Source organism: Struthio camelus, chromosome 1, assembly GCF_040807025.1.
Source record: "Struthio camelus isolate bStrCam1 chromosome 1, bStrCam1.hap1, whole genome shotgun sequence".
Classification (NCBI taxonomy): domain Eukaryota; kingdom Metazoa; phylum Chordata; class Aves; order Struthioniformes; family Struthionidae; genus Struthio; species Struthio camelus.
Window position 1 is genome coordinate 43524909 of NC_090942.1, and position 19412 is coordinate 43544320.

General features: G+C 40.5%; 2 protein-coding genes and 1 long non-coding RNA gene across 15 annotated transcripts in view; 1 reads left to right on the plus strand and 2 right to left on the minus strand.

Moving 5' to 3' along the window:
• Nucleotides 1–7921: 7921 nt before the first annotated feature.
• BBS10 (Bardet-Biedl syndrome 10) lies at nt 7922–10184 on the minus strand. Its single transcript, XM_068931285.1, has 2 exons — nt 9994–10184; nt 7922–9898 (listed from the first exon to the last, which is right to left on the minus strand). Exons 1-2 carry the CDS (start codon nt 10182–10184, stop codon nt 7948–7950), a joined length of 2142 nt encoding a protein of 713 aa, XP_068787386.1. The 3' UTR covers nt 7922–7947.
• Nucleotides 10185–11528: 1344 nt separating this feature from the next.
• Nucleotides 11529–19348, plus strand: LOC138066374 (uncharacterized). Its single transcript, XR_011139784.1, has 2 exons — nt 11529–11662; nt 18554–19348. It is a non-coding gene; the product is annotated as an uncharacterized lncRNA (long non-coding RNA).
• OSBPL8 (oxysterol binding protein like 8) overlaps nt 12728–19412 on the minus strand; it is a 100471-nt gene continuing 93786 nt past the window's right edge. For all 13 annotated transcript variants that reach the window (XM_068936005.1, XM_068935993.1, XM_068936072.1 and 10 more), the window contains 4 exons: nt 17995–18082; nt 17490–17595; nt 16808–16913; nt 12728–14924 (listed from right to left, as the gene is read on the minus strand). In XM_068936005.1, coding sequence (XP_068792106.1) covers nt 14789–14924; nt 16808–16913; nt 17490–17595; nt 17995–18082 — 436 coding nt within the window. In that variant the 3' untranslated portion in view covers nt 12728–14788. The remainder of the gene's footprint in view (nt 14925–16807; nt 16914–17489; nt 17596–17994; nt 18083–19412) is intronic.

Genomic DNA, 19412 nt, shown 5'->3' on the forward strand with positions numbered 1-19412 from the left:
ACAGATTTATTCTAAGCTCAAAACTAGAGCACTTAGTAAGCTCACACTGACAAGTGCAAGAACATTAGGAGCTGTCGAGGCAGCATTTCAAAGCAGTAGCATTTATTCTAACTTCTGATGTCAACACCCACTCATTCTGACACCAAGAATCCAGAGGGAATAACGATAAGAAATTTATTTCTCTGAAGTATAACTGCCTTTCGATGCAGATTCAGACTTTGTTATAAACCCCAACAGTGCCAAAATGTAAAGGCAAAATTGTTAAAAAGCTTTACAATTTATGAGCTACTAAACAGAGTTTGCAGATACTGCTGATTTGGGACGCAATTCTAACCTTAGGCATACGTTGTTATAAAACTCTAGAAGACAAAATGCACTGTATTTCTTCCATGGTCCATCGTAATAGATTTCCAAGATGTTTAGAGATGTTTTTATATTTATTATATTTATTGTAATTTGATCTTTGCAGCTAAAACGTTACAGCCAAAGTCAGGCAGTTACTGAGTCAATAAACGGTTTTAAAACTTTGATATTAGGCATTTTTATAAAATCCTATTAACACCACAGAACGAATGGTTAACACTCAAGCATGTTTAATATAATAGTAAGATATTGCTAATTGCAAAAGCAAGATCTATGCTCTTGTTCGTGCATTTTATTTCAGTCATCTTTTTTCAGGAGGAAAAACAAGAGAACTATTAACTAGAAAAAAACTGGTATAGATCATCTCATTTTCCAAAGTATATGTAATCAAATATACTGGTCTAATATCTGTAAATTTAATACTTTCTGTTTAGAAGCACTTGAATACTTTTGGATTAGAGGGGGTTCTGAATATGCAGAAGTAAAACTCTCGCTTTCAGTGGAGGATGAACCATTAGTCTTTTCTTTGTGGTCACAAGTTACAGCTGTTAAATAAATAGGACACCATCAATAAGAGATGGGTATATGAGATGCTGGTAAACTAAGAGTTTTAGAATAATTTTCTCCTTTGAAGTTTCTCAGTCATATAAGAAGTCAGAACTATGAAGAAAAATCTTTTTTTCCCCCAATAATTCAATAAGGAGGCTAAAATACTGAACTCCTGTAATATTTTGCTATGTAAAATAAGTATACAGGTCCTCAGTAGGCTTTGTGCACTCTAACCCAAGTAAATTTAGATTAATTATCTAAAGCCCAGCAAAGGGCAAATTTATCAGATGATGATTTATGACTCCAATAAGAGTTTGAATAATTATTTTCAAAGCAATAAATCTAGTAGCTTCTAGGCTCCAAACCTTTCCATTACAATCCTGTGCTATTCACTGCATGACTTGTAACATTAACTTGCCCAGTATTTTCCAGACACAAGTAATTGTACAAGCTCAAAACAGGAACCCCTAGCCACTGAGTCTGGGGAGCAAAATGGAGTATTATTGATGATTTTAGCGAGTATCTTTTAAGTATCTGAGGATCAAAAGACATTCCAGAGTCTATGGGCAGTTAGGACAAGCTGTTCCATCTAAAAATAAATCAAATCCACACCCAGTAATTTCTGCCTCCGTCCTTAAGTTCCCTGAGCTTCAGTAACAGGCTCAGAAATCTGAATTGTTATCTCAGGCTGTTGCAAGTTTACAGCCCAGACTGCTGTGACAGACACAGACAGGGTGTCTCCAGGGCTCCTAAGGCTCTTCTCTTCACAGCAGCAGTTCAGGAGGTGGCTACTCTCATACTCTGATATAGGAGAAAGTTAGTTTCATGTATTTCTTTTTTTCCATTTGGCAACCACCTTTTGCTACTCTTCCAAGGGAACAGCAGAACATAATTTCTTCCCTTTGTTATTGCAACTCCAGGGAAGGAAGCATGAAAGTTGTGGTTGCTTCTTCCCATTTATGTAGCTGAGTCTCTTAATTCTTCCTTCCATATGGCAGTCCTTCTCTTTGCTCTATTTCTGATTCAACCTTTATCCTTTCCCTCTGTGTCTGTAATCCCTCTCTTCCTTTTGAACTGGGACCTATTACCTACTGTCTTCTCTTATTCTTGCCCCTCCTTTGCTCCATGCACAATATCCTTCTTTCCCTGGAGTTACTACTTTATGACACTATCTCATGACCTCTGCAGTTGAGCAGAGAGTAGAAGCAACGACCAAATGATACAGGAGGAGAAAATCTCCTGCTTCTTGCTTGTTTACAGATCAGCTCCTTTTCACAGATCCTGGCTGTATCTTCTGCAACACTTAAGATTATGGCCAAGGTGGCAAACTTCTAAAGTACAGGAAAGTCTTAAAACAAAATGGGACTGATACCACTTCCTAATAATTATCAAGGCTTAGAAAAACTTGCAAGGTGATAATAATGTCTCAGATTACAGAGAATTTACTACAAATTCTGATTTCCAATACTTGCTGTATTATACGCACAGTTGTTTGAAAATTCGACAAAATCCTTCCGCTGACCCAAATTGCGGCTTGCAAAGCTTACCGAGTTGGCCAAACTCATCCCTAGGGATTAACGTTTAAGTAAAGTGAACTGTATCACGTGTAAGTTTGGCACAGTAGGACCTCTCGTATATGTGACTGAGAAGGTTTTGAATCTTTCAATGCATACACATCACCAAAATAAATGTGGCAAGGAGAGGGCCCAGCAGCACATTATTTCAGAGGCGCAGAACAGGAAGTGGAAGATTTTAGTTCAGACCTTTTCGTTACCAGGTTCAGAATTCTTTCCAGGTCTCTTGGCGGAGACTCTGGAGAACTGTCCTCCCAGGAGTGACACAAAGGGATTGAAGAGAAGTTTGAACAAAAGATCAAACATACAAAATTCAGGCAAAACAAAGTATTTTTTCTAATTTCTTTTTTGGAAACAATTGAATTGCTTGGCCAAAAATTTCCAAACAAGTCAGCAGGAAGCAGTCACTCCTTTCGAATGTCGGGAAATTTCTGCCAAAGAAAGCATTCAGGCTGAATCACAAATGTTAAAAACTGACTTTCATACTGGAAAGTACTCGGGACTTAGTACTAAGAATTTTCCTTAATGTACCAAAATCCTAAACTGTTCATAAGTGTCCAGTTACCAAAAAAGGTTTCACACATACAAATTAATCAATCAAGGAATTAAATAAGCAGTCCTTTACTTTGTTCTATCAATTAAAAAAAAACACAAGTCACACCGAAACAACAGATTGCTTGAAGGTATGTATACTCAAAATGTTCTAAAGTGAGGCAACAAATCACTACTAACATACCTTTAGCGCAGAGCTATCACTAGCGCCAAGACAAATCATAGAATCAGTCTTGCAGCTGGGGGAACAGGCCCTCGAGGTTCTCTTGCCACAGCTGCCCACTTGATTAAAAAAGCCAATGCACAATCCCACACTTCCCAATAGACACCTCTAATACAGTCAACGCTGACAATAGTTACAATTTTTGCAGCACTGTAAAGTTATCCTGCACTGCTTTTGATACTGCATTGGTGTTCAGGAGCCTCAGAGTACTCCTGGCTTTAGGAAATGGACACTATGCAGCTTATTTTCCTCGTGAATATAATTCACCCGCTTGTACAATGACTTTCATTGCTCCTAAAGAATAAATATAATCCTCCTACGTGATAGCAGACACGTATCAAGTCCAATGTTAAAATCTCAATGGATGTAACTCTCATCTGGCGCTGCCTTTTTCCGCATACACAGAGAAATCCCTGCCACATGTTCGCTCTGTGCATTTACATTTTAAGGTAATATTTAATCAGATGCTTAGTCTGGAAAATGAAGACACCCACTGAAAGTGGGTCATGATTATTATGAAAAGAAAGATCACCATGCTGGATTGTTTCATTGGAACTTGCAGAACAAGAACAGGTTACAGCTTCTTTTCTGTAAAACAATACATTCTTTAAACACCTTAAACGGAAATTTGTATTTGTTTAGTGAGCTCTGATGTAGGTGGTTTAGGATGCAGCTACGCAGGAAGCAATATTGCGGGTGTGCCCTTAATCCTGCACTGAATAACAGCTTCAGTGTAGCAGTTCTTTCATCTACTGGTGATTTCACGAGAAATAAACTGTCTGCTGAACCAGCATTTTCTACAGCACAACTATTTTGTATTCTTTTTGCCAAGAGTGTTTTAAAACAAAGAGTGCATTGCTCAGCTCTTCTCTTCCCATCTGTCACAGGCATAAGCATTACTTCCTGAGTCGAGTCTTTTACTGAATTATATCATAAATAAGGAGATACGGTATATTAATTCTCTTTCATTTTTGCTGCCATTACTTTTAGTTTTACCATGTTAAAATTAAAATTCTTATTCCTGAATGTAATTATTGGTTTAATAGTCTCACAAGGACGTAATTTCTGTAGTCCTAGATCCAAATATCTATTTCTAGTTTCATTTAGAAAAATACAAATGATGCCTTACACAAAATGCTACTCCAAAATTATAACGTTAATTACAGCCAACACATTTCCAGGGCTAGTTTATAAATTCAAACAGTATTCATTTTTTTTTCAGTCTTATTAGTAATAACGTGATAAATAGCATAGTAAATAAAGCTCATATTCAATCTTTGTTCTTAACCAGGACAAAAATGTTAACATATTTCTTAGATTTCAAGAGAATTCAACTGCAAAAATCCCTTTAGTTTAATACTGAAATAGATTTTCTCTTTACAAGAGCTTTAAAAGAACCTTGCCAAAAAAGACACAAGGGGACTAATTAACCAAAATGTGCATAGAAATAAAATTAGTAACCAAAAATGGAAGTCTCTATCTGTAATAGCAAACTTACTTGCTGCATAACAGAAATTCAGTACAGGCTCAGGTGAATACAACTCCAGAAAAGTCAAGGAGATATAAGTAAGTTAAGAATTTAATCTTCCTTAATCTTCTCAGGTGGTATGATTAATCACTCACCTGCGGTCTGTGGAAGACTCTTACAAAGATGGTAACAGAAACAATGTAAAATTACCGTAACTATGCTGCTATACAACAAAAGGCATATTCACGTTTAGTCCTGCCTTAAGATAACCTCTGACAGCTTTTGGGTTAAATGCAACAAAAAATACGCCTTTCCAGCTATCTAGACATAAACGCATTTAAAAGGGAACGCAGCTGAATTTGCTAATTTCACCATTAGTATTAAACCTCCCACCTATTTCTAAAGGAGAATTTTCATTTGGACCCAAATCGGCAATAGCATTATGGCACCTATGTGCTATTGAAATTATTGGGAATGAAGGGCCTGATTGACTTTATTGGCCTGGGCCTTTCTGTTGACTGTATTTTCTTCACAGAAATGATAGCTGGCTTTTTGGCCACTTCGCCTCCCAGGATAGAAAACATCACATATTATTTGCTTCTAAACAAAAAATTGTCTTCCCCTACTCCCTCTTGTAAATGTCATACAATAGTGCATGAGTTATTACACAACGGAATAATATTCTTTTGTTGCAACTGGTTCCTATTAGCACTACTCTCTATAGCTGGATGTGCCAAAACCCCTTAAAGCTCAGCAATCAATTGAGCATGAAAGAAAACATGAGACAATACGTACCATACTTAGGTTGTCTAACTTCCACCAAAGTTGGTTTTACCCACTTGGTAAATGGGGAGGTGGTGTCCTTGGAGATCAGCTGGAAGGGCCTAAGGGAGGTGCTAAGCAGTGAGCTGCCTGGGGCTAGTCAACAGAAAAAACAGCTGTGGGAACACTGGTGGAATTTAGGCCGTCTCAGTGGGGTGCTACATGCTTGTGCGTGCTAAAAACATAGGAAACACCGCCCGTAAAAGTGTACTGAAACTTGACCACTACCCAAACCAACAAATAAAAGACAGGGTCCTTGTCAAGTAAATAGCTTATTCTCATTCTCAGGAGCTGCTGCTGGGTGCAAGATACAGTTGCAATTGCTAGTCTTACTGTATGGATCATATATTATTACACATAGATTTTAAAGTTAATTTTTTTCTTTTTTTCCCTGAACTTTTTTTTTTCAGTTACCTGCCTGTATAAATGAATCTGCCATCTGGCAAATGGGATCGTCTTGCTGCTTTTAAATATTCCAATACATTTAAAATATAGTAGAATATACAGGATTGCTAGGAGCTTCAGAAAGGAGAGTTAAACATAAAGATTTGCTAAAACCATTCTCCTAATTTAAGACTATCACCACCAGTGCCTCTGTACATTACATCGTATTTTAAGTACGGACCAGAGTCCACACACATGTTCAGATGCACCCTACTTTCACTTTGCGTGGAGATCAATCCATCCTCAAGTACAAAGTTGAAAAAATCTCTGGGAACCACTGCAAGATAAAAATCTAGGCTGGTGTAACCTTAGTGCAAGCCCAAATATATTGCTTGTTGTAGTTTTGACTGACTAAACATGTTTGCTGAGCCCAGCTTGTCCCAGCCACAATGCCATGAGATCACTCTGAGAACTGTCTCCACGTCACCAACCAAAGGGCAAATTAGATTAGATAGCTTTAAAATTTGGGATATCTACCAAGTCTTGAATACTTTCAGCCAAGGCTTAGGAATCTGACAAGCATTAACACATTCGTAAGGCAGCTGGTTGGGGAGCATGCCAACCTGAGTATGGTCCCCGACTGGGCAACACAGCACAAACAGCCTCTACAGTCGGGGTCAGCTGGGGGACTGATGGCAGTCAGTCATGTCTGGGGTCAGACATGTCAAGAGAAGGGAAAACTCATCGACAGCATTTGAACAGTATTCTGTCTGGAATACAACACAAATTAACAGAAGGAAAATCTGATTTTCAGTTGTAATCCTCTCATCCTCTCAGGTACAGTAGAGGAAGAAATGTGATTTTTCCTATGATTTTAAATGTCCTCCTTTAATTTTATTTAATGGCAGATTAAAAAAAAAAGTTGTTGTATTATGCAATACTCGCAACTGCACACAGAGAATGAATGTGATACCTTTATCAGCTACAGCTGCTCATTCACTCAAAAACCTCCCAATCCAACCAGAAGTTTTTAAGATACAGCTTAAAAGGGGGTGTATTGATATCCAGGTGATACCTGCTGTAAAGCAAATTTTATTAGGATGAAAATCCTGGGGGGGGAGGGGCCGGGGGAAGAGAGTAAAATCCCTCATGACAGAGTCTGAAACGGAATGCTGTCTCAAAAGGTTTTTCACATAAAATCATATTATCTATATACTTTTTCCCATGATTACACAGCCTGCTTTTATATAACAGCACAACGCAACCCAGAATAGCTAAAAATGACTAAATAATGTACAAATAACGTCACATAACTTAATTTGCCAGAGCGAATGCTAGTTAGTCATAATATGAATTTCTACTTAACATTACTAGTTTGACTGAAGTGAACTCAATGGAGGATGAAAATGCTGGTTTTCATATCAGAGCAGAAAATTCTTCCTTGGGATATGCTGCAGTGGCCTAATGCTTGCTGCCTTAACACTGAACAGACTAACGTTTCATTTTTTCTCCCCAGTGTATTCAAATATATATACAAAACCACATTTTTATCTAAAATCACATTCATTTCAGCTTATCATGAAGACTACCAATATTAAAAATTTTGAACTTGCTTAGAACATGCAAGTTCAAGTGCCCGTCTTAAAAGTAACTCGTCAGGAGAACTAATTGCATCTAACTTACATAAATACTCAAACCTCAAAAAGAGGCAAAGTTCACTCTTGGTCAGATGCATACACAGGATGTTCTGCACAATGATGGAGAAGGCAGCGCACACACTCTGCACTGGGAATCAGCTATACTCAGAATTACATTTTCTCATGCCTGAAACTTCATGTTGTGCTGCTCACAACAGTGTTTCCCCCACATCTCAGCTGGTCTGCCTTCTTCCTTTAATTTTAAGAGGGAAAAAACACATTAGGTCTCTGGAGACTACATTTAGTCTCTCTGGGACATGTCCATTTGACCACAACACACACAAAAACACAAAATCAAAAGAGTTCTTTATTGTTTCAGAAATCATCTTCTGAGTCATTATCCTCAATTTTTTGCAGCGGCCGCTTAACACCAATTATTAAGTCAATAGTGAGAAGCTCGGTAATACAATTAAGAACGGAAATTACTAACTGGTATTTACAATACACCGATTCTAAGCCTTTCTGATCCATCGGCAGCGGCTCATTTTTCCTGAGTGCATCTATGGCTTTGAGATAGAATTTGTTAAAACTATTTCCTTCTGCTGTCCGGTATAGGGACTTCGGAATGCTTAGCAAGGCATCAGCAATGATACCAGATATGTCAGCTACCGATGACTCTCGACACTGTTTTGCATAGTGCCGAATATAATAATGTAACAGTATTTCAAAGTTACCCCCTACTGGTAAAACTGATCCTGCTTCTATAATCAACTTGGAATAATTCTGTCCACTACTTGTACCACTCTTTCCATGTTTAAATAGGACCACCTTACAACTAATTTTCTCTGTACCTTTATGAGCATCTAAGTGTTCAGATACAATTGCATTAGCATTGCCTGCTGCTAATATAGCGGTACTACCATTCTTCTGATTGTCCAGCACTAAACCACTTCTACAATTCTTGTGAACTTCATCTGGATGCTTCCATTTTGGATGCAGTTTCTGTTCATCTCTTGAAAAGCTATCTCTGACAGTGAGAGCACTTAATTCTTTGATGGGTGAGACAAGACTTGAGGATGTTTGCAAGTCTGCTTGCACACATGCTGGATTTTCACTTCCCTGTAAGTCAGACTCTACAATCTGTGTCTCTGCTTCACCCCTACCTGCTCTGAGCTGACGTTCAGAACCCTGATTAGCGTTACAGGAGGTATTTTCTATGAGGAGTTGCTTCTCAGAAGCGGAAGAATGCCAACCACAGATATCTGAGGTTTCATTCTGGCTTTCACCTTCTGCTTCCCATTCCTCTCTCTGTTCAACTGTTTTAAATAGCTGCTCTAGCATTTTAAAGGCCCCTTGAAAAGCAGCAGCGTGTTGCTCATTAACACCATGGGCTGGCCCACAGAGAATGAGGCAATGAGGCTGAAAGGCACACGTGCTGGTGAAGCCAAGGTGAACGTATCTCTCTGAGCCGAGCAGCAAGGGCTGACAAAACGCTGCCACTGCAATTTCGGTGATTTCTCTATGCGTATCATCACAAGAAGGTGTAAAAGGCGAGATGCCCGTGATTTTGCGGAGAAGGGCGATCTCTTCTGACGACAAACACTCGACAACAGATACGCTGTACAGTTTTGCAAAATAGATAACTACTTCGTGTTGTTTCACGCTCGACAGCAGCAGCTTCACGTTGTTGCTCTGCAAGCGCCTCATCACGGCTTCCGTCCTCCTGGCGATCCAGCGCTGGCAGGCCTGAAACTGCTCCTCCGACTCGACGACCAGCTCGACGCCGGGGGCGGCCAGGCCGGCGTGGAGGGGTTCGGTGACCACGACGGCCGCCACCTCCCCGCCGGCCGGGCAGTAGGCGCTGAAGTCCCTGCGCAGCAGGAGGCCGGCGAGGACGCGGGAGCTGGCCAGGGGCAGGCCGGCCACGGCGGCGTGCAGCTCCGCGAAGTGCTCGCCCGCCAGCCGCAGCGCCTGGGCGCGGGCGGCCGCCCGCGGCGCGCAGCGCTCGCAGTACTCGCGGCACAGCCGCGCCAGCGGCCGCCGCTCCGCCGGCCCCACGCGCCCGCTCAGGTAGGCCTCCAGCAGCGCCTCCAGCGCGCCGCCGCCGCCCCGCCACGCCGCCGCCGGCGGCCGCCGCAGCGCCGCCGCCGCCGCCGGCTCCAGCACCCGCGCCGCGAAGGCCCGCAGCGCCCGCGCCGCCCCGCCCCGCCGCCACCGCCGCCCCGCCGCCCGCAGCCCGCGCAGCACGGCCGCCAGCAGCACCACGAACGTCTTGGCGCCGTCCCCCGTCGCGCCGCGGTGCCGGCAGGCGCTCGCCACCATCATCCTGCGGGGCGACACACGCCGTTACGCCGGGCCGCCGCCGCCTCCCCCGCCCCGCCCCGCCCCGCCCCCCCCCGAGGCGGGCGGCCGCCGCGGTACCTGGCCGTCGGCGGCTCCAGGCTCAGCGCCTCCAGCAGGCGCCGCCCGTCGCGCGTGACCAGCGCCGCGCCGGTGGGCAGCGCCAGCAGCGCCCGCCCGCCCCGCGGGCCCAGGCAGCCGCGCACCGCGCCCGCCAGCGCCGCCGCCTCCTGCGCCAGCCGCCCCAGCTCCACCGGCGACGCCGCCGCCATCCCGCCGCCGCGCGGACGTCACCCGCCGCCCAATGGCCCGGCGCAGGCGCACTGCGGCCCCGCGCGGAAGAGGCGACGCACAGAGGCGAGGCGAGGCGAGGCGGGGGGTGCGACACGTCTTTATTGGAGCGGCAGCGGCGGGCAGCGCTCCGCGCGCGCGCCGGGGACGGAGGGGGAGGGGAGGGGAGGGGAGGGGGCGCCGCCTCGGTGCCCGCGCCACCAGGCGGGCAGAGCGCGGGCAACGGTCGGCGGGCGGAGCCGTTACACACGGTGAATAAAAACGGCGACCGAGCCGCTGCTAGCGACAGCGCGGGGGGGGGGGGGGGGGGGGGGGGGGCTCGGGAAACGGAGCAGAAACAAATAAATAACGGCAGGCTCTTGTCTTTTAAAAACTGCTTTTCCGACTTAGTCAAACACAGGTGCTTCGTACGGTGTGCGTAGCTCCCACGTAACGGAAAGAGCTGAAAACTTGACCACTTACACAGTATGTACACGTATCTGTCCACTACACCCTCTAAGAAATATCCCCCTCTAGTTTTTCTTTGCATTAGAAATTAGGTGAAGGCCAGAAAGCCCCCAAAATTTGTCTGTGAGGTTATTGTGCTATGGCTGTTCTTGCGATACCACAAAACTACTGCAGCTGCAGCTTAATTGTATCAAACAGCGTAAGATGCAAAACGCTCTCCACTCATGCCTCACCAGCCAGAAGAGCGAACAGTTTTTGCTTTAAGAGTTTGTTTGCTGGGTTTTTTTTTTTCCGAGCAAGAGAGAGCCTGACTAAGCAGAAAAGTGAGTTTTCAAAAACAACAGCCTTCACAAAAGACGGGATGTTACATATGGCACAAGCTTGACAATCATCCGTACATACCTCAGAACTGCAAGAAACCCATCGAGAAGGCACTGTTTGCAATACTTGAGTACCTGCTAAATTTTCAGTGATTGGGGGACACCCTTGCAATACAACAGTTAAAAAACTTACAGATGTACAGCATCCTTGTTACATGTTATTTACACAAACAGCGGTGATGTAACACCCTTTAAGTAACTATACCAAACATTGAGTCTAAATTTTGTTTCATAAACACCAGTCTGGCAAAGTTTCCCAAAGGCACAGGAGGGCAGCAAACAAAGAGAAAAAGAAAACCACCATCACAAAGTTTTATAGGACAACCTTTCAAGTTATTTCCTTAAAAGTTTTAATGGGAGGGGGAAGACATGATACCCTCATAAGTAACACCAACTACTTTAAGTAATCAACATGTGAAATGCAAGAAACACCATCTACTGCTAAAAGTGGTATTTGCTACATTTCACATGACAAATTTACTCTTTTTATCTTTAGGTCATCTGTACCTGAATGGCAAATTAAAGGCTTAGAGTGCTTCTGAAGGAAAAACAACAACAACAGCAAGCAACCATCATGGCAACAAACTCTGAAAATATCTTATTACCTGTACAACAAAAAAAAAGTAAATCAGGTAAAAGTAAAATCAAGTGTGAAACTAAGTGCTGTTTTGAACATTAAAAACTAGTAAGAGGCCACTGCCCTCAAACATCAGCAAACTGTACAGTCACTTTTTATGACTGCGAGCAGAGTTCAGTCTTAGGTACATAATATTCAAGATCAGCTACACAACATGGTAAAATAGGACAATGGGGATGTGCTAGAGAAAAGGCTTCATAAACAAGACCTGCAACCAGCTGTACTATAAAAATCAGGCAAGAAATTCCTTTGTTTTGTTCACATGAGGGAACATTATACAAAACCCAGCAAAATAGGGATTACCAGCCTTTAGATGTGCTTTTTAGTATTTCAGTAATCATTCAGTCAAGCAGAAGTCTGTGACTTCTGCTTTGAAAAGTTTCACTCTGTATCCTTTACGTTCCAGGACCAGGACTAAACCTACTTTTAGAACATAAATAACCTTTAAAAATTAAGTGGAAAAGGAAAAATATGAGCAGAGGCCTTTTTGTCTTGCTCCTTTCAAGTCCTATATTCACCTTGAACTGAAGAACATGAATTTCTGATATAGGGTGTGTGTTTAATCTGACATTGTTTAAAAGCATGCTGCCAGCCAGCTAGCTAGGCCAAATTCACTACTACCATGAGGTTCATATAAAAATTATATCTAGACTGGGTTATTAACTGATCTTGAATAGAAGTAATTAAAACCAACATGAAAGGGCAGAAGGATATTTTTATTTATAAGGGAGATAGAATTCTTGAACTATTAGTCATGAGCTTCAGCACCAAAAATTTAAGTGCTCAGTTTAAACTTTTGCCTAAATTCTTAATTTATTTTTACCTCCCTCTCATTTTCTCATGTATCCCTCCCATGTACAAAGTACACTTAATGACTTGTAACACATCCTAAAATAGGTAAAACTTTGACATTTGAGTGATATAATGAATGATCTAATTAAGTGCTGAGAGCTTTAAATTAATATCATCATATTCTGCTTTCTTTTTCATTATGCCACATCTTTTGCACTGCTAACAGCTTCAGGTTCTGCTGTTAGGGACTTAAGAAGAGAGAGAGAGATCCCTAAATTTTTTTTTTTTTTTTTTTTTTTTTAAAATACAATGAGGGCCCTTCTATATTCACAAATTTTGCCTCATCAGCTATAGACATGGTAGAAGACCAAGTCTGGTCATGGCCACTTATACAAGACCACTCTGTTTGGTTAAGCTACCATGTTCCAGAAAATGAATCAAGACCAAACTATGCTAATATAAAGCTGTAAGAAGTAAGCAGAATAAGCTACAGTTGGCTACTCCAGCAATAAACTCTTATGCAGCTGGGGCCCAAAGAAAAAGTGGAAGGGGAGGTACAGTGAAGATGTCAGCCACAGAAGCATATGAGCGAGGCTGACAGTAAGTAAATAGTATTTTCACTAAATACTGGGTGAGACCGACATAGAACTGGACTTACAAGGGTGACAGTGGCTACCCTCAAGCTAACTTTGCAGTCTCCTCATGTTAGCTTAGTCTGAGAGAGAGGGAAGTTGCCCAAGCATAAGCTCAGGTGTCACAGAGGAATAACCAACCCATGGCAAAAAGCCAAAAGTGACACCTGAACTGTTCCATTGCCCAGCATGCATTTGATTTCTGAGAAGATCATCTGAAAACAAACTTGGCTGCCCTTTCTATCGTGCCTCTCATAATCCCACTGTCTCATCTGGGCTACTGAAGGTACCTTTACATTACTCCAGCCCCTTTTTAACTTGATGCAAAGACGGAAAGGCTTGACTGGCGTAAGGAACTCGCCAGACAAATACTAGCACTAAATTATTTTCCTGAAGTTTTGCAAGTTGTATACATGCATATATTTCTTCAAATAAAAACATATTCAAAACCCTGGTTTTACATTGATATTTAAGCTTTATAATTAATCTTTAGAATAATGAATAGGTGCATCATGGTAGTAACTTACATAGTATATATATTGCAGTAAAGAGGAATTTAAAAGAGACTTAAGGTTTCTTAAGGTCTTAAGGGACCATTTGTTTTGGTACATGTGTTGGCCATCCCAATATTTCTGAAGCCTTTCCCCTTAGAAGCATATTTTCATTTGCAAGTGAACTGTTGACTGTTTGGCTAAATTCTGTTCTGCATAGTCTCTGCATAGTCCTTTGGGAGATTCAGCACAAGCTACACACTAAACATAACTTTGCATGTTAACATTTTGTTTCAGATATAAGAAAGAGTCCCTGATATCAGTAGTCTGTCTTCTGACTGTGAAGCGGCCATATACAAAAGTAAATTCAAAGCTGCCAATTTATCAAAATTTACAAACATATCGTAAATCCTTGACATTTGCAACTCACAAGCATGCGTGGACCAAGACAGTACCTTCCTGGCTGCTGCAATGTTAAAAACGTGTTCTCCATACTAGATGAAGGAATGCTTTTATAAAGAAACTTAAGTTTTAAAACTGTAAAAATAAAACCACTGGCTTATAAGCCCTTATCATAATTCAGAATAAAAACTGTCATACTTCCACAAACAAATCAAGGACGTTAAGTTGCAAAGGTCTCAAAGACTTCAGCTCTTTACTTGCCAGTTTCTAAAACTCATGAGCTTTGCATAATAATGTATTTGTTTGACCTTAAACAGTTTACCTCCAAACACCCCATGTCATTTACAAAGAATGTAAGTAAGGGTGTTGCTTCAAAAGTTACTTTGTTCCAAAAAATGGTGAGTTTAAATGTAACAAACTCCGCTTTTTTATTATTCTACCAAAATAGGAAAGGTCCTACTAACATGGACTGACCTCTGAATTTTGAATTTAAGCTATTCCAGAGTGAAAGTTTATCAGTTCAGTGTATGACATACAATAAAACACAAGGCTGATGTTGCACGTCTGTGAGACAGAGAAAGAGGCACACACCAGGAACAAGAGTGTACTGGCACTTGCACAATTCTTACTTCAACTGGGTAGATGCGAGTATGACTCTGAACCATGCACTCAGACGCAAAGTTCTGTAAGTTGTTGCTACGGGGCTCTTTGAGATAGTATTGCATCACTTAAAGTCCAACTTAAAATATGGTCCCCAGTAAGAGTTTGATCATTCCAGTTCAGAAAGGCCCTTGTTCACGCTTCCTATTTGAACAAGAAATTAATGACAAACTGTAGCAGAATCAGGAGTAAAATGAAGACACAGTGCTTAAGCTGCAAAAAATGGCTGTCCACAGGTGGTGAATTAGAAGTGACTCGATTTCGTAGAGCCATAATGTCCCTGTAAGATATAAAATAAAATCCTTTAAATAACAATCTACACAATTTGGCATTTCCTAGCCCCTGTTAGGGGTCCAAGGCAAAAGATAGCTTTTGAGGAAAATTATGAAATATCAAGGAGAAAGCTATATTTGGGAGCAAGGGTAGTGATTTAATTTTCCTTGTCCTTTAAAGGCTCCAAAACAAAAAGATATATACCAGTCTCCAGTGAAAACAAATGCTAGGTTATTTCAAACATTTCACAGATTGCATTTCAAACAAAAATGACATCAAGGACACTGAAAGAGAGAAAATATTCTGATGGTCCTACTTTTACTTCTCGTATTCAATAAATAATAGCCAGTACTTCCTCTTCAGATACAATATAATCAGTTTGAGAGCTGTTCCTTGAAATTAGTGAAAAACAAACAAAAAATAAAGTTCACACTAGCTTATGGCAAAGCTGTATTTAAAAAGCATACACTACAAGCTGAAGTGTTTAAAGGTAAGAGTCAAAGATTAACAAACTAGCTCACACAATCTGTGCATATATTTTGTGTGCTTAAATAACATTTCACATCTGCATATCTAGCTATTAAAAAAAATTAGTTGAAAAAAGCTACTCCAGTTACTAATATGTGCTTAGTGTACAGCCTGAGATGATCAATGTTTCCCCATCATTTGGTTGTCTATTTTACATTGTAAAAGTTACAAATGTGAAAAACTGTTAAAACATAACTCTCTCTCTCTCTCTCTATATATATATACACACACATATACATATACATAAAAGGCCTCCCTTTGAGGGCATGGAGTGTTGTTGTATGCATACATGAGGTTTGGTGTTTGAATTCATGAAGGCTTTGGCAGCCATTATCCTCCAGTTGTTCCAGAGAGGGAATTATAATTGTAAGTTTCACCATAAAAAATGAATACGGTGGTTAGCTGAGCTGAAGGGGTTTTTTTGATGTTCAGAAGCTTTTCAATAAAACAGATTTAGTTTCAGTCTCTGCTTGCCTTGTGCTTTTAAAATGCTCTGCTCTCAGAGCTTCTTCATTTCTACTTCAATAAAACTATCCCTTCTCCTGTCTTAGTCTACATCTATGTTAGTGAACTTCAGCACAAAGCAGGACAAATTCCAAAGAGACTTAAAAATCAAAATTTGGTTCCAATCCTACAATAAGACATGAACACAAAAACTCTCAGGTGATTTCCCTAAGGCAAGTATTGCATTGCCATGAGTCTTGAAAGAAATTTCACAGTAATACTTTTTTTTTTTTTTTTTTTTTTTAAAGACAGATCAGTCCATCTCCATCAACTAAGTTGTCTAAATGAAGTTTTAAACTGTTTCCATCTTATACTTTTGTCTAGGCAGTCTATTTTAATTACTGGAGTACATAAACCTTTGGTTTGAAATCACTATGGCTGCTTTTTTATCATCATCTCTCCTTCTCCCATTTAATACTACTGTTGAGATACATGGCTCAAAAACCTTCTGTAACATTCTGAAAGAAGTACTGCCATCATTCAAATGTACAAGGAATGAAAATTGATTAACAATTGTCCAGGAGTGAAAGAAATACTAAAAAATAGTTTCAGTAACCCAAAATCAGAAACCCCCATGCCATTTATTTTAGGTAACTCTATTTCATAATTTGACAACTCTCCAAAGAAAACAGTCTGCATTTATTATAGAAGCAATCAGGCTTGTTAGCGCAGCAGCGTCCTCCTCTGAACTATTCCAAAGCACATGATACACCAAAGCAAAAAAGATCCCAGAATTCTTAAACAGAAGTTGCTGAAGTAGTTTACTTGGTTTCCACTTAAGGGGCTTAAATACTAATTAAAAATAAGCTAGAAAATTAATATTCTCTCAACTATTATAAAGCATGTTATTCAGTCTACCTCTTAATGTCTTCTTGCGTTTCCTTTATAGATTCAATTGCACTCTGCAGTTCAGCAAGGTCTGCCCCTTTTTTCCTTACTCTTGTATTATGCTTCAGAAGTTGTGCTAGAAAGATACAAAAGCCAGATGTAACTGACAGAAAAGACTGCTCAGTTCAAAACTGAACAAAGGTCTAACAAACCAAAACATTTGCAAAAAAGAGGAGAAAGCTTTCTAATTGAGTTTTTACTGAAAGGAAAAGCTTTATTCTAGAGTCAACTATAGCATAGGGACAGCAAGTTAAGCATCAGACATTTTAAAACATGCGCTATATTAACTGCTACAAGCACCGTCATCAACAAAAATCTGTCTTCTATCAATATGCTGATCTACAAATTAAAACAACACTTTTTTTTAAGCAAAGAATTTACAAATAGTTTTCTTCATAGAGATTTAGTATGTGCAGCATTTAAGCCTACCTACATTGCACATGGATGCTTAAAAGGACAGGGAAGTTTCCAATTAAAACCATGAGCCAGCTGCTGCTTCTGGTTTTCCAGGACACACTTAATATTGTGATCGAAAGCATACAGTAATTTATAATACAAGCATCCCGAGATAGGAGAGTATGTGTGACTACAGAGTTTCATCTAATTGTCAAATAAATTTACCATTTCTATATGCAAATATATCTTTTCCTACCTTCACTTCCAGAGGAATCCTGATTATCAGGCTCAGGGGATGAAAAACCACACTCCCCTTTCTTCTGCTGACCAGTTGGTTTTCGTTTGATTTTTGGAACACTAACCTACAATTGATACACTTATGAATTATTTCCCAAGAATGACGAATGCGCTGCTTTGCCACAATTTAACAGTAACAATTACAAGCACGATATCCAATATAAGAGGCCCAAGTTAAGATTTTTTATGTAAAAGCAGCCTAAAGCTTGTGCATCTTGTCTTTTAAGGGAAAGGTCATACTAAACCGTTCAGATCAAGTTTGAATGCTCTATATCCCTATCCATTTAATTATCACTCACCATGCAACAGAGAAGTGAGAGACTACGAACTGGGTAAACTACATTTTTGTAGGATAACAACAGTAACTTCCATCCCCCCCAGTGCTTTGATCAGCTTCATACACATAATAAAATATGTACAAGTCCCTGGATCCTGCTGCAGCAGCTAACAAAAATCACACATACCATTGGTGTCCGATGTCGAACTTTGGTTTGGATGGTGCCATCTTTTTCAAATTGGATCATATCATTCAAAGGGTCCCATGGTCTGGTACTAGAGAGTGAATGCAATTCATTAATATCATAGCAATATAAATAAGAATATTTTCTTACTCAAAGGAAAATACTCAGAATATATAAGTTGAAGATCTCTCTCCCTACTGAAGGTAGACACGGAATAAGTAATGCTATCTTTCACATACAGCCCAGTCCTAACCTGAAGGGACAGGTAAGCCTAAGATAAAATTCACATCCACGTCAACTTCTCAGCAGGCTGGTAAGAGTGCAAGCCACTGTATTAAACCAACAACACCATTATGAAAATATCTGGCCGGAGATATGTATTTGCCAAACATGGAGAGATTTTCTACACAATGTAAAGTCATCATGGAACTACAGGGAAACTAGGAGCAAAGTCAGGCTTTTTTGGACTTTTTTTTTCCCTTCTAGAAGAGCAAGACAAGGCAGTAGACACCATAAATCACTTAATTGCATAATAATTCAGACATTTTTACCTGTGTTTCAGAATGCCTAGGAGGAAGAGGTTGGGAAACAGTCACTTCAAATGTTTTCATCCGAAAGCAGCTAACAGTAGTCAAGACTGGTTTCAAGAGGCAATAATGAGCTACATACAGTTTGCTTGCTCAAATGTTTAAGTGGGCTTTCCCAAATATTGGTTGATATAGAAAAGTCCAGCAAAAGATGCATGGCTCACTGCACAATGACAAACAGCCAAAGGGAAGGGGAATGCTTTGCACCTCAATGAAGTAAAGCATTGCTTAGTAACCAGTTCAGCTGCAGAAAATGATTCTAGTATAAGAAATTTTGTACTTATAAGAAGGGAAACCATCTTCATTCTGACCAAACGACAACCAGACTGTCTTTCGCTTGAACTGAGAACATATTGTTTCAGGAACAACGATAAAACTCGTCTATAGACCCTCTCCACTTCAAGGAAGAGAAGAACTTTGAGCCAAAATACAACATCAAGAGAAGAGACAGGCATGCAAAGCCCAATAGGCCAATTACTACCTTTTCCAGATAGAAACTGCAAGTCAGCCACATGAAGATCATTCTGATGCAGCTTTTGTGAGAGTAGATCATACCCGAGAAAACCCTAAAACATGCCATGAATTCAGAGAGGCCCATAACCATAAAGACAAAGAGGAAAATGCTCACTGCAATGGTTATATGAAACGCGATGAGCAGCAATCACTGTCTTTTCAACAATACCTACTAACACCTTCTCTTTGGTGAGGGGCCAATCAAGTTCAGCTAATAAATTATGAATTTTAAATAAAATATGTAACATGATTAGAAATATCAAGTAGTGTTGCATTGTTTTGCAAGTCTAAACTCAGTCATTTATACAAGCTCTTTTACTC

Coding starts and splice junctions, on each gene's coding strand:
- BBS10 (XM_068931285.1), bottom strand. CDS start 10,184: ATGGCGGCGGCGTCGCCGGTGGAGCTGGGGCGGCTGGCGCAGGAGGCG. Junction 9,899..9,993: donor CTGGAGCCGCCGACGGCCAG/GTACCGCGGCGG, acceptor GTCGCCCCGCAG/GATGATGGTGGCGAGCGCCT.